Raw genomic sequence first — 12,297 nt, 5'->3', positions numbered from 1 at the left:
AGTGGGCGGCAGAGTGAGACTCCAACTCAAAAACAAAAAACAAAAAACAAACCCCCTCCCCAAAACAGCTCTCACCTCTTCCCTAAACAGCCCTCTTCTGCTCCCACCTCTTTTTCTCTCCCAGCTGTCTGGTTCAGACAGACCCTATACCCCAAAGACACTTGGAAAAATCAATGTGATGTCCCGGCAGTCTTGGGGATATGCTCTGTCTTGTTCACACCTTCCCCGATGGCCTGCAGGGAGATACCTCGGAGGAGCTCTGAGGACAGGGGCCTCTGTACACCGTATCCACAACACCTTAACCAGTCAGTACCTGGAACCTGGGCAGCAGGTGATTAATTAAAAGGAGCTAGGCAGTGCCAATCTTGGCTATAATTCCAGTGCTTGGCACATTGGTTGAGGGACAGAAAGAAAAGATGCCCCCATCGCCGCATTGTGCTTTGACTCTAAACCTCAGGGGCTGGGCACAGTGGCTCACGCCTGTAATTCCAGCACTTTGGGAGGCCAAGACCAGAGGATTTCTTGAGCCCAGGAGTTCGAGATCAGCCTGGGCAACATAGCGAGATTTCCTCTCTCTCTCTCTCTCTCTCTTTTTTTTTGAGTTGGAGTCTCACTCTGTTGTCCAGGCTAGAGTGCAGTGGCACGCTCATGGCCACCACAGCCTCGATCTGCTGGGCTCAAGCAATCCTTCCACCTCAGCCTTCCAAGTAGATGGAGCTACAGGCGTGCGCTACCATGCCTGGATGATTTTGATTCATTGCTAGAGATGAGGTCTCACCAAGGTGCCCAGGCTGGTCTCAAACCCCTGGACTCAGACAATCCTCTTGCCTCGGCCTCCCAAAGTGCTGGGATTATAGGCTTGAACCACTGCGCCTGGCCTGGAGACCTCCTCTCTACAAAAAATATTAGCTGGGGGTGGAGGCGTAGGTATGTAGTTCTGGCTGCTCGAGATGCTGAGATGGAAGGATCGCCTGAACCCAGGAAGTCGAGGTTGCAGTGAGCCATGACCATGCCACTCCACTCCAGTGTGGGCCAGAGTAAGATGCTGACTCAAAAAAACTCCCAAAGAGGGTGGGGGGATGGGTGGCATCCCTAGCAGGACTCTTGTTCCAGGGTGACACGAACAAAGTGACACTGTGCATACCAGGTGGTTTCCTACCATCCCCCCCAACCAGCCTTGATTTTACCTGACCACTTGATCCCAGTGTCCTGAAGCTCTGGCAGGTCCCAGGGGTCATCCACCTCGCTGGGCTTCTCGATCAGAGTCGCCATGGAGTAGGCTGGCAAGAGTTCAATCTTGGTGACAGGGGCCCCTTTGTCATCTGCCCAAACAAGCGACAAAGGAATCAGACCTGAGTCTCCGTGGGTCCTGGCAGGAGGTCAGTCTGCAGCCAGGGGAGTGAGACTTACTTTTGTCGGTCTCTTTGTCTTTGGTGGGGGTGGTGGACTGCTGACTGGAGGTCCCTTCGATGTATTTATTGGGGTCGGGCTGGGCATTTTCCAACTCGGGCCAAGGAGCCATGGTCTGTGGGTAGAAAAAGAGTTTAAAGCAGCAGTTACAGAAAGGAGGCTCACCCAGTTATAGGAGGGAGAACTAGGCTGCATATAGTGACTCACACTTGTAATCACAGCACTTCAGGAGGCCAAGGAGGGAGGATCATTTGAGACCAAGGGTTCAAGACCAGCCTGGACAACATAGCAAGACCCTATTTGTTTTATTTATTTGTTTTTGAGCTGTGATCACCCTAGCTGGAGTGTAGTGGCAAGATCATGGTTCACCACAGCCTCAAACTCCCAGACTCAGGCGATCCTTCTACCTCGGCCTCCTGGGTAGCTGGGACTATAGGCACAGGCCACTACATCCAGCTAATTTTTTTTATCTTTTGCATAGATGAGGTCTTGCTATGCTGCCTAGGCTCAAGCAATCCTCCCACCTGGACCTCCCAAAATGCTGGGATTCCAAGTGTGAGTCACCGTGCCTGGTGATTTCTCTAACTTCTCTGTTGGCCTTGGTTTTGACCCTCCCCTTTTATCAAAGAGGATCGAATCTCACCCATCTTCATTGTCTCCTAGCACATCACGTCCTCCCACCTTCCACTGGGCTCCGCACCCACCTCTTACATCAAGACAAGCCAACTGCAAGTCTATGCAAAGCCTCCTCTCGTGGACTGAGCATATGTACCAGCTAGTATATGTACACATTCTACTCACTTTACCTACCACTTGGGAGTTCTGCGACCAGCATGGCACATTGGTTCTGGTTTAAAATTTAGCAGTGCCACTTAAGAATGTATTTAGACAAGTTCCCATGTCTCTGAGCATCAAGTATCAGTTTCCCATCTATAAAATGGGACCAGATCTTCAGGCCTTGAACTGTTATGAGATTAAAACAGATGAGATTCACGGTGAGATTAAAGGTTTGGAAAACATCTGACATCGAGTGAGCATCCAATAAGCAGCAGTGGCAATTATCACTATGCCGTGCTGCCTGGATTCATGATCCTTTGTTAGAACCACATTTTCCAGCCTTTGGTAAAAGCTTGTGGCCCATTTTCTCCAAAAACCTTCTCAGTGGCACGGCTCTGGACACATTCTCAGTCCATTCCTCGCAGTCCTTTGACACACATATTAGACAAAGCAGCCCAAGGGAAAAGAACAAGCAACTCACAGAAGAGTGCTTAAATACCGATCAGCTCACCTCTGTTACCAAGTCAAGACATGCAAATTAACAGTGACAACAATCAAAGTAGCAAAAAAAAAAAAAATGTTTAAGTAGAATGCACCATTCGCAAGAAGATATTAAGAGGACCACTGCCCAAAGCTCGGGAGAACAACTGGCTAAATGCCTCAAGGACCTGGTACTCATTGTACATCTGACCCAGTCATTTCACTTCTAGGAACTTGGAGCCTAGGGTTATTCGCTCTCAGAAAATCAGATCTATCTGACTTGCTGGATCACCTCTGAGTGGGCCCTCTAGACCCCGAGTCTGTCTGACTCCTTCCTGAGTTTTTAAATCAATCTATTTCCTGCTTGCGTGAACCCAAGCCCTACCCAAAAGGAGACTCTTGTCTTATGCATCACTGCATCCTTGGGGTCTTGAGCTCTGCCTGGTGCATTTACCAGGCACAGTAAATATGTATTGACAGAATGAATGCGATGAAGGTCAAAGACATCTGCTGCTCCATCATTTAGAGATTCAAAAAATTAAAAAGAGGGAAATCACTGTACTAATTATGGCACATCCATGCAGCATAGTAGCAAGGCATTTAAAATGTTCTAACAAATCGATAAAAACACAGGAAAATGTTTTGGATCGACAGTGAATAAGAGGTACTTTTTGCCCAGGCATGATGGCTCATGCCTGGGAGTTTGAGACCAACTTGGGCATCACAGCAAGAATTGTCACTATAAAAAATTTAAAAATGAGCCACGCTTGGTGACTCAAGCCTGTAATCCCAGCACTTTGGGAGGTGGAGGCGAGAGGATTGCCTGAGCTCAGAGATTCGAGATCAGCCTGAGCACCATGGCGAGACATCTCTACAATACATCAAAAATATTGGAGTCGGGCATGGTGGCACATGCCTGTGGTTCCAGCTATTTGGAAGACTGAGGCGGAAGGATCGCCTGAGTCCAGCAGGTCGAGGCTGCGGTGGCTGGGAGCGTGCCAATGCACTACAGTCTGGGCAACAGAGTAAGACTCAAAAAAAAAAAAAAATTAATAAATGAAACTGTAAAAGGCTTTTGGGGTCTTATTCAAATGGCATTATCTCAATGAGGTAAACAAGATCCAGATATGTCCTATGAGGTGCAGAGAGGGTGGTGGGGTTGTGGGTGTTTTTTATTCTAAAATTTCCAAGTTTTTAAAAAGCTGACAGCCGAATCCCCAATCTCAGAAAGGTAGGCTGGTCCAGAAATGCCTGCCTTGCTTCCATTATTCATTGTGATGATGAGGTTAAAAGGGGTAGATTCTGTGAGTATCATCATGAGGGGCTTTCATGACGCTGTTTAGCCCAAGGAAGCCTTTCTAACAATTTTTTTTGAGTCAGGGTCTCACCGTCACCCAGACTGCAATCCAGTGGCATGATCACAGCTCACCGCAGCCTCAACCTCCTGGGCTCAGGCAACCTTCTACCTCAGTCTCCGGAGTAGCTGGGACTACAAGGTGCATACCACCTGGGCCCAGCTAATTTTTTATTTTTTGTAGAGATGAGGTCTCACAATGTTGCTCAGGCTGATCTCGAACTCCCAGCCTCAAGTGATCCTCCTGCCTTGACCTCCTAAAGTGCTGGGATTGCAGGCGTGAGCGGCTGCATTGGCCCAAGGAAGACTTCCCTGACTTTCCCCATGTAACCTCAAGGCATGGCAGATACTTACATGGTAGCTGGCAGAGCAGGTCTTTTATTTCAGCTTAATATGCACTCAGCACAATAGGCCTCAATGTGCTTTGAGTACAATGCTGGGACCTGCCTGTCTGGGAGATCCAAGATTTATTGAGCCGGGCTGTGCTATCCATGGTCTCACAGGCACTCATGGGGATGGGGGGTAGAGGGGAGCGCTATTATTCCCCTGCATTACACAGATGTAGAAACTCAGACACAAGGCCTGAATAACTTGTCCATCTGTAAGAACCTTGAACCTGGGTTCGAATCCAGAGTCTTCTGTGGCGACTCCGGGTCTAGGTACCCTCCACTTGCCTCTCAGTTTCTAGGGGCAAAGTTGCTTTCAAGCATCCTGCCTCTCTCGCAGAGTTACAGTGCCTCCCAGAGGCTCCATGAAAAGTTGTCTGAGCCCTAAGAATCAAGGCGGGGCCAAGGCTGCAGTTCTCAGTACCTGCTGGATCCTGCTATCTGCAGGCCTGTGCTGAGGAGTGGGGGAGGGAGGGTGTGGAGGGGCCGGTAGGGGGGACGGAGGCCCGAGGGGGCCTGAGGAGGAGAGGCCAAGGCTGACCTGGACGAACCCCAGCCTCAGCTCAAGGCCACCAAGTAGGCTCCAACACCCCAACACTCTCTCCCCTCATTTGAAACAACACAGGAGTTAAAGAGGAGATTCAGGGCTGGCCTGATGTGTCTTGGTGACAACCTCTGTGATTCTCCTGATACAGGGAAACTTAGGGAACGGGTCTCACTATGTTGCCCAGTCAGGCGCTATGTTGGGTACTTGACATACCCTAGAGACTCAGAACCGAACTCACATGCTGCCTGTGATGTACTGTCTCCTTGGGTGAGTCGCTTGACTGTTCCATGCCTCAGTTTCCCATAAGTTAAGTTGGGTTGATAACAGTACCTACCTCCTTGGGTTACGAAGAAGCTTAAATGGGTTAATTTTTATAAAGTGCTCACAAAGGTAATCTGCTAAATGAATTGACTTATGTCACTTCTCTTAGTAACCCTGCACGGTGTGAGCGTTATTCCTATTTTCCAGGTGGGAAAACTGAAGCCCTCAGAGGGGTGAAGCCCAAGGCCGCAGGCACAGCTAGAGAGTTTCTCTGACTCCAGAGTCTATGCTCGCCTCTCAGTGACTGGGTGCCTGGAACACACAAAGACCCATCCTGACATGTCGGTGTGGAAACGCCTCAAGAAAAATGGCAGGAAGTGGTGAGTCACATGTTAATAGCAACCAAATGAGAAGTCCTGACGAGAGGCCTGATCCAGGCAAGTGGGGAAGGTGCCCCATTGGAGGATGGGGTCGGTGACCCACTGAATGCAGGAGGGAGGGAGGAGTCCATGATCTAGGACTCAAGCGGGACCTCCCACTGGATACCAGGGTGAAAGCTTTCGACCTGCACTCAAACCTCAAGGCCTCTGATCTTCAGTGTTCAGGGACCGTTTATAGCAGCCGTCACTCCACATACACCCTAACTTAAACAGAACCCATCCATTCCCATCACCCTACTTGTTCTCCTGTGCAGCCCTTTCCTCTTTGTGAGTTCTGCCATCACCACCCCGGAATCCTCAAGTCACCTTCAGCAGTCCCGGAGCCACCCAATGCCAGGACCTACTGGCTCTCCCTGGGAGCATCTCGTGGCCATCTTGTCCCAGACACCACCTCCTAGCCTGGGTCTCAGCATCTCCTGCCTAGACTTACTAGCAGCCTGCTTCCCTGGCTTGGGTCCCGGTGTCTCACCAAAGGTTACTTTTCCTAACACATAGCAACAATGTGGATGTAATCTGACTCCCCCATCTTCTGATAGCCAACTGCTATCCTGACACACTTGTCTATGATTGGGACCCAGGACCCTGCCAAGAGTCTCAGGTCTGCCCTCATGCGGGCAGTTCCCCATTGCAAAGGGGTCCTCCTCATATCTTTCCACTGCTTTGGGCCGGGCGCCCCCCGCCCCGTGTCCCCTTTCTCTTCTTCTGACCCAGCTCTCCCTCCCTCCCTGGTCTCTTGCCTGAGTGAGCAAGCACCACCCGCATGACGCACCCACACTCCATCACACACCACTGGGACACGTTTAATTGGTTTTGAATAACAACTACCCTCTCAGGAACATCAAAGAGTTGCCATGCATTGTGCTGGTGCTTGGCATCTATTATCTCATTCCATCTTTATGCCAGAGATTGTGATCAAGCCCATTTGTAAACAGGACAACCTGGAGCCCAGGCAGATGAAGTAACTCCTTCAAAGCTGCCCAGCAGGGGGGTGCTAGTTTTCGACACAGCTCCACCTGTCCATGGAATCGAGGGCCCTAATCCCCAACATCCTAGGTTATGACACAAACAGGATTCCTCTTCCTGGAGCACTGGTTTTACTCGGTTAATTGGAAAGAATGTTGCGTAATTTGATAAGAGACGATTTACATTTGCGATGACATTTACACAGAGCAAGTCATTTCTTAACCTCAGCACTACTGACATTTGGGGCCAGAGAATTCTTGGTTGTGTGTATGTGTATGTGATGGGGACTGCCCAGTGCACTGAAAATGATTAGTATTGCTGGCCTTTGAGCAGAAGCCAGAAGCAACCCCCCTGCACCTGGAATTATGGGACCAAAAATGTCCCATAATTCCAGCACTTTGGGAGGGAGAGGTGAGAGGACTGCCTGAGCCCATGGGTTCGAGGCCAGCCTGGGCAACTTGGGGAGACCTCATCTCTACAAGAAAACAAAAAATTAGCTAGGCATGGTGGTACGTGCCTGTAGTTCCAGCTACTTGGAGGGCTGAGGCAGAAGAATCGCCTGAGCCCAGCAGGTCGAGGCTGCCATGGCCATGAGTATGCCACTGCACTCCAGTGACAAAGTGAGACGCCAACTCAAAACAGTAATTTTTTTTTAAAAAGGCAGGAGCCATCTGTTAAGCTTTTTCTTCAGGTGCCCAGAAGATTGCACACAGTTGGCACTTTCTGTTTTTGGAAGGAGGAGTCAAAACACAGGGTTCACAGGAGGAATGCACTGGAGTTGCTACGAGCTCAAGCCCAGATCTAACAGGTGGCGGTCCCTCAGCGCTATAGGCAAGTTGGGTGGCCAAGATCTGTTGGAAGAAGTCACCACTGAATTGAGAAACTGCAACCCAGATGTCATAGCACCCCAAAGTGGGGAAACGTATCAACATTAAAGTGGAAATAGGATGATTCTTTGACTATTATTTAAATTATGTTTTCTAGCCATGGGAGGATCACTTGAGTCCAGGAGTTCAAGACCAGCTTGGGCATCATAGTGAGATCTGTCTTTACAAAAAAGTAATAAATTAGCTGGGCATGGTGGTGGTTACCTGTAGTTCCAGCTACTCAAGATGCTGAGGCAGAAGGATCAACTGAGCCCAAGAGGTCGAGCCAGAATGGTCCCATGGCACTCCAGCCTGGGCAACAGAGTGAGACCCTGACTCGAAAAATAAAAAAATCAATCAATAAATAATGTTTTCTGGCCCAGCTACTGAGATGGGAGGATCGCCTGAGCCAAGAGTTTGATGCTGCTGGGAGCTATGATCTTGCCACTGCACTGCGCCTTGGGTGACAGGGTGAGACCTTGTCTCTCTAAATAAACAAACAAATAAATAATATCTCTTATAATTGGATTTCTATGACCTGTCAGAATCATTTCATTGATTGAATCAAGTGTTTAGTGATTATAGAAACACCTCCACTGCCCAACATTTAAGGAGCTTAGAGTAAATAACATTATAAGCAATCATTTCCACTGTCCTGTGCAAGGAACAGGGCACAACAGCCAGGGATCCAACCAGCTAAAATGTCTTGAATGCCCACCCTGCATGAGGCCCGGGCTGGCCTCAATCGCTTCCAGATCCCCAGTGACCACTAGGCAGTGCCACCAAAAAGCAAAGGCAGATTTCTCACGAATGTCCCCAACTCTCCTTCTTGGAAGACTTGCTTTTTCCTATTTCAATTTCAACCACTTGTCCCAAGTTTCCTCTTTATAAATAAACACTTCCCTGATGAAGCAATGATTTCCCCTCACTCGGTGCTTTGCTTTCTGGAACGTTCATCCACACCACTATCACTTGGTGGGTGTCCTCTGTGCTAGACCTGGTTGGCCAAGAAGCCCGGACCCACACATGGGCCACTGCCTTCTCTCTGGCAGGCAGCCAGGAGGGCCGTCTGACCCTGCCCCAAGTTCTCTGAAATTGCTGGCCACTCCCTTCCTGACCCTCTCCACCCCCAGAGCTCTAGCCACTCCCCTAGGGGCCTAGGAAGAAAGGTAATGTAGGACACCTGGCTGCCTCCCAAACGCAATACTCCACGGCTCTGGCACACAGGCCCCATTCCCCTGGCCCTCCCAGCCAGCAAAGTCCCCACTCTCTCTGCAGAGTGGCACAGAGGGTATTAGCCTGCAGAGGAGGACCAGGCGACTCTGCCAGGGCTCCTCCAGGCCCCTGCTGATGCCATGGTGTTTGGCACACAGCACGTAGAGGGCCACACAGTGGTGGGGGGCTGTCTCTGCAGAGGCCTGCCACTCACTATGTGCTGCCCTGAGCCCCTGGGAATCTCAGTTTTATCTTCTCAAAAATAGGGACAATACCATCTCCCTCCCTGAGTTGTGAGGAGCACCAACTGATTATGATGTGTAGGCAAGACTGAAGCCCAGGGGCCTGGCGGTGTCAGCACTCAGGACTTCTGTAGTGCATTGAGTCTGGAACAATGAATGGTCTGAATTCCCCCATGCCCTAGGCCACAAGCTCTGTGTCTCCAGTGCGCAGAGCAGTGGACCCTTGGTTAAAATGTGTCCCGTAAATGAACCAAAGCATGTGAAAGAAAGGTGCTGATGTTTGTTTTGTGACTGGAGTGTCCTGTGCGGTCTGAGACCTCATTAAATGTCAGAACAAGGAGTTTTTCTTTCCAGTGCACAGAGAAACTGGGGCACAGAGGAATTAAGAAACTTGCCTGACGTCCCATAGCTACCTGGGGCTGGTGTTAGGATTGAAACCCAGAACTGCTGGCCCCAAAGTCAGAAGCTTTTGCTTAGACGTCGTGGCTAGGGGGCAAAGGGAGAAGGAATCCTTAGGCCCTATCAAAGTACCAGGCACCCGGGGGCCTGTGTCCAGGCACGGTGTGGGCCAAGCGTTTCTGGGCAAGTCGGCTGGGGCAGCATGTGTGCAGGTCATCCTCATGCAGTCCTTCAGACAGCTAGACTCGCCGGCCAGGAATGCTATAATGACAGGCTGCCGAGTCCCCACAGAGGCTTCTGGCAAGCCAGAGGCCCGGCTTTTGGCCTATCCCAAGACTTTGAGGAGCTTCGGCTGAGCAGGGGAGGTGACGCTGAGGGCAGGCAGCGGGTGCCTCTTGAATGTGGGGCCACTCTTCCTCAGGAGACCCTGATCCTGCTTCCTGAGGGAGGGGGCTCAGGGCACCCCTGGGGGTCCCGGGAGCCCTTGGCCCCCTCCAAGGCCTTTCTCCCACCCCCACACCCTGATGCAACTATTGCCTGGCTGTTCCTTCAGTCTTCCCAGGGCTAGCTCACAACTGCTTCTAGTCAGAGGTAGCACAGAATGATGGGAAAAGTCATCCCTTCGTACTAACTCCCAGGGAGGAAACGCGACCTCAGAGTCCCGAGGGACCACACATCTGCTCCCCTAGCTGGACTCCACAGCTGAGCTGCCTCTGGGCCTAACCCTCTTGGCTCCACTTCCTGCACGGCGTGGGCACCCGCTGCCAAGTGGAGCTCTTATTCTTTCTCAAAGGCCAAGGAGAAGAAATACCTTAGCTTGTCTGGGACTCGGGAAGCGGGGAAAACGCAGGGCACCCGGAGGTCACTCAACCCTGCGTCTGCATTGTTTGGGTCTTTCCAGCCGAGACCTGGCCTGAGGGGCCCCTTGTGCTCAGAGCAGCAGCCCAAGGCCATCTGAAGATGTGGGGGGAAGAAGCAGCTTGGGGCAGTGGTCCCTGGAGGGACTGGGACCCAGACACACATCCTCCCACCTGGCAGTAGCCTCCTCAAGCACATGGAGAATGGCCACTGTGTCCCCAGTGCATAGGACAGTGTATGGCACACAGTAGCCAACCAAGTATTCGTGGAAGACTGTGCCCGACACTGTCATTGTAATTCCCGTTCACAAATGGATTCACTTAAATAGTGCCACAAGCACTTGATGTATTTATGTAACCTTGTTTGAAGTGCTTGTCCTGTCGGATCAACATTATCCTACTTCTACAAGAGGGGGAAACTGAGGCAGAGACATGCATTACTCAGTCACACAGCCACCACACCTTCAGAGACAACTCAAACTCAGGCGGACCAATATTCTCAGCAATTTTCTTGTACTTTGAAAGAATGACCCAAGACTTCAGAAATTCCCCAAATGAGGGTGCTGGCTACTTTTCTTCAGCTTCCTTCTGCCATCACAAGGAAAAATAATCCCTCCAGGGACACGTGGTGGTAGGGACGGGAGGGAAGAGGTGTGTCAGGAGCAGACAAACAAGGAAGCTGCCAGCCTGGGCCTCACATTGGTCAATGGCTTTAGTAGAGACTTTGGAAGACATGCGCTCCAATTTTATAAGACATTACTCTATCACGTTAAGTTGGGAGCCCTATTACCAAACCACACCCTCACAGCGCACTTCTGATTCATATCAAAGGTATTATAAATCCTGTAATAAACTTGTAACTGTATCAATTGTGCTGCATTGCACTGTAAATACAAAGGCCTTAAACATACCATCTCTTTGAGGCCGCTTTTTGCACTTCTGCACTTGAGTTCCCTGAGAAACAGTAATGCCCTGCGATGTCCCGATTACTCCTGCTGATACCCTCCATCCACACCAGAATTGCAGTGAGGTGTGGGTGAGGGTGGCGGGGTGGAAGATGGCTGAAATGGCAGGAAAACCCACTTTACAGCAAATCACTCCAATCCTGAGAGAGGCCGTTTCCTTCATGAGATGGAACCCAGGCTATTCTCACACCCGTTGTGTCTCACAGCAGTAACCCAACTGTCAATCCTCATGCCACCAGGGACTCGTTTCCCTGACATAGTTGGTGAAGGTTCTGGAGGGGACTCTCTGGCATCCAGCCTTTCACACAACATGTCCTGTTGCTCGCCACCCATGCCCAGTTACAAAATGGTGGAAAGATCACGATCAGCTAGGTGGCTGAGGACAAAAGAGCCCAACTGTCTTTTCACAGTCAAAACAATGGTGGGCCCACATTTCCAAGAATACCCAGCACAGAACTATTTAGAGAACTTCCCCTTTGGCGGGGAGAGGGGTTGAGCCATCAGGGATAGCACAGAAACCCCCTGGAGAACCTAAACAAGGAGGTGTGGGTTCTGAGTGATCAAACCCGCCAGCTGCCCCAAGCTGGACAAGGACATTCCAGTTCTCTTCCTCTCAGCCCGGCCCCCTGTGGATGGCATCCACCCCCAGGGAAACTGAATTAACTTCATCCTCCAATAAGCGGCGCCTCTTCCTTCTGGCCCAAAGATGCCACCGCCCAACCACCCCAGGAACACACCTTTTTCTAAGTCGTCTCCCCGGCCCTCTGCCTGGTACTCTCCGGCTCTGGAAACAGAAATCGTGGACTCTGTTCTCCCTGACAGCTGAAGGACCGGCCCTTTGCTGATGACTATCTTTCCCGAGGACAGCAGACCAGGACTGTGTGTCTTAGTCATCTTAGATAAGTAACTGCAAGCCAGCCAAACGAGCATGGTAGCACGTGAAGGTGCCCCCACACCTTACCCGGTGGCCGCCAGAGAGAATCTTGATGGTGGGAAAGACCCGGAGAAGGTCCCACTCCCTTTCAAGTAAAAACAGGGCAACAGCAGCCCTGGGGCCTCATAGGGACCTACGTTGGTCACCACCCGTTAGTGACCTAACCAAAAAAGAGCTCAGCACCCTGCCTCCTCCTAGGTG

The 12,297-nt window shown here is 50.7% G+C and overlaps 1 protein-coding gene across 1 annotated transcript in view; it reads right to left on the bottom strand.

Annotated features, from left to right (window-relative positions):
* The window catches only part of SLC34A2 (solute carrier family 34 member 2), a 16,775-nt gene extending 15,253 nt beyond the window's left edge, over nucleotides 1–1,522 (bottom strand). The window contains exons 1-2 of the mRNA XM_008051780.2: nucleotides 1,411–1,522; nucleotides 1,188–1,322 (exon numbers count right to left, since the gene is read on the bottom strand). Coding sequence (XP_008049971.2) covers nucleotides 1,188–1,322; nucleotides 1,411–1,522 — 247 coding nt within the window. The remainder of the gene's footprint in view (nucleotides 1–1,187; nucleotides 1,323–1,410) is intronic.
* Nucleotides 1,523–12,297: the final 10,775 nt, after the last annotated feature.

Source organism: Carlito syrichta, unplaced genomic scaffold (assembly GCF_000164805.1).
Source record: "Carlito syrichta isolate Samal-C Ts95f unplaced genomic scaffold, Tarsius_syrichta-2.0.1 Scaffold233842, whole genome shotgun sequence".
Lineage (NCBI taxonomy): Eukaryota > Metazoa > Chordata > Mammalia > Primates > Tarsiidae > Carlito > Carlito syrichta.
This window is presented reverse-complemented; position numbering and strand designations above follow the sequence as displayed.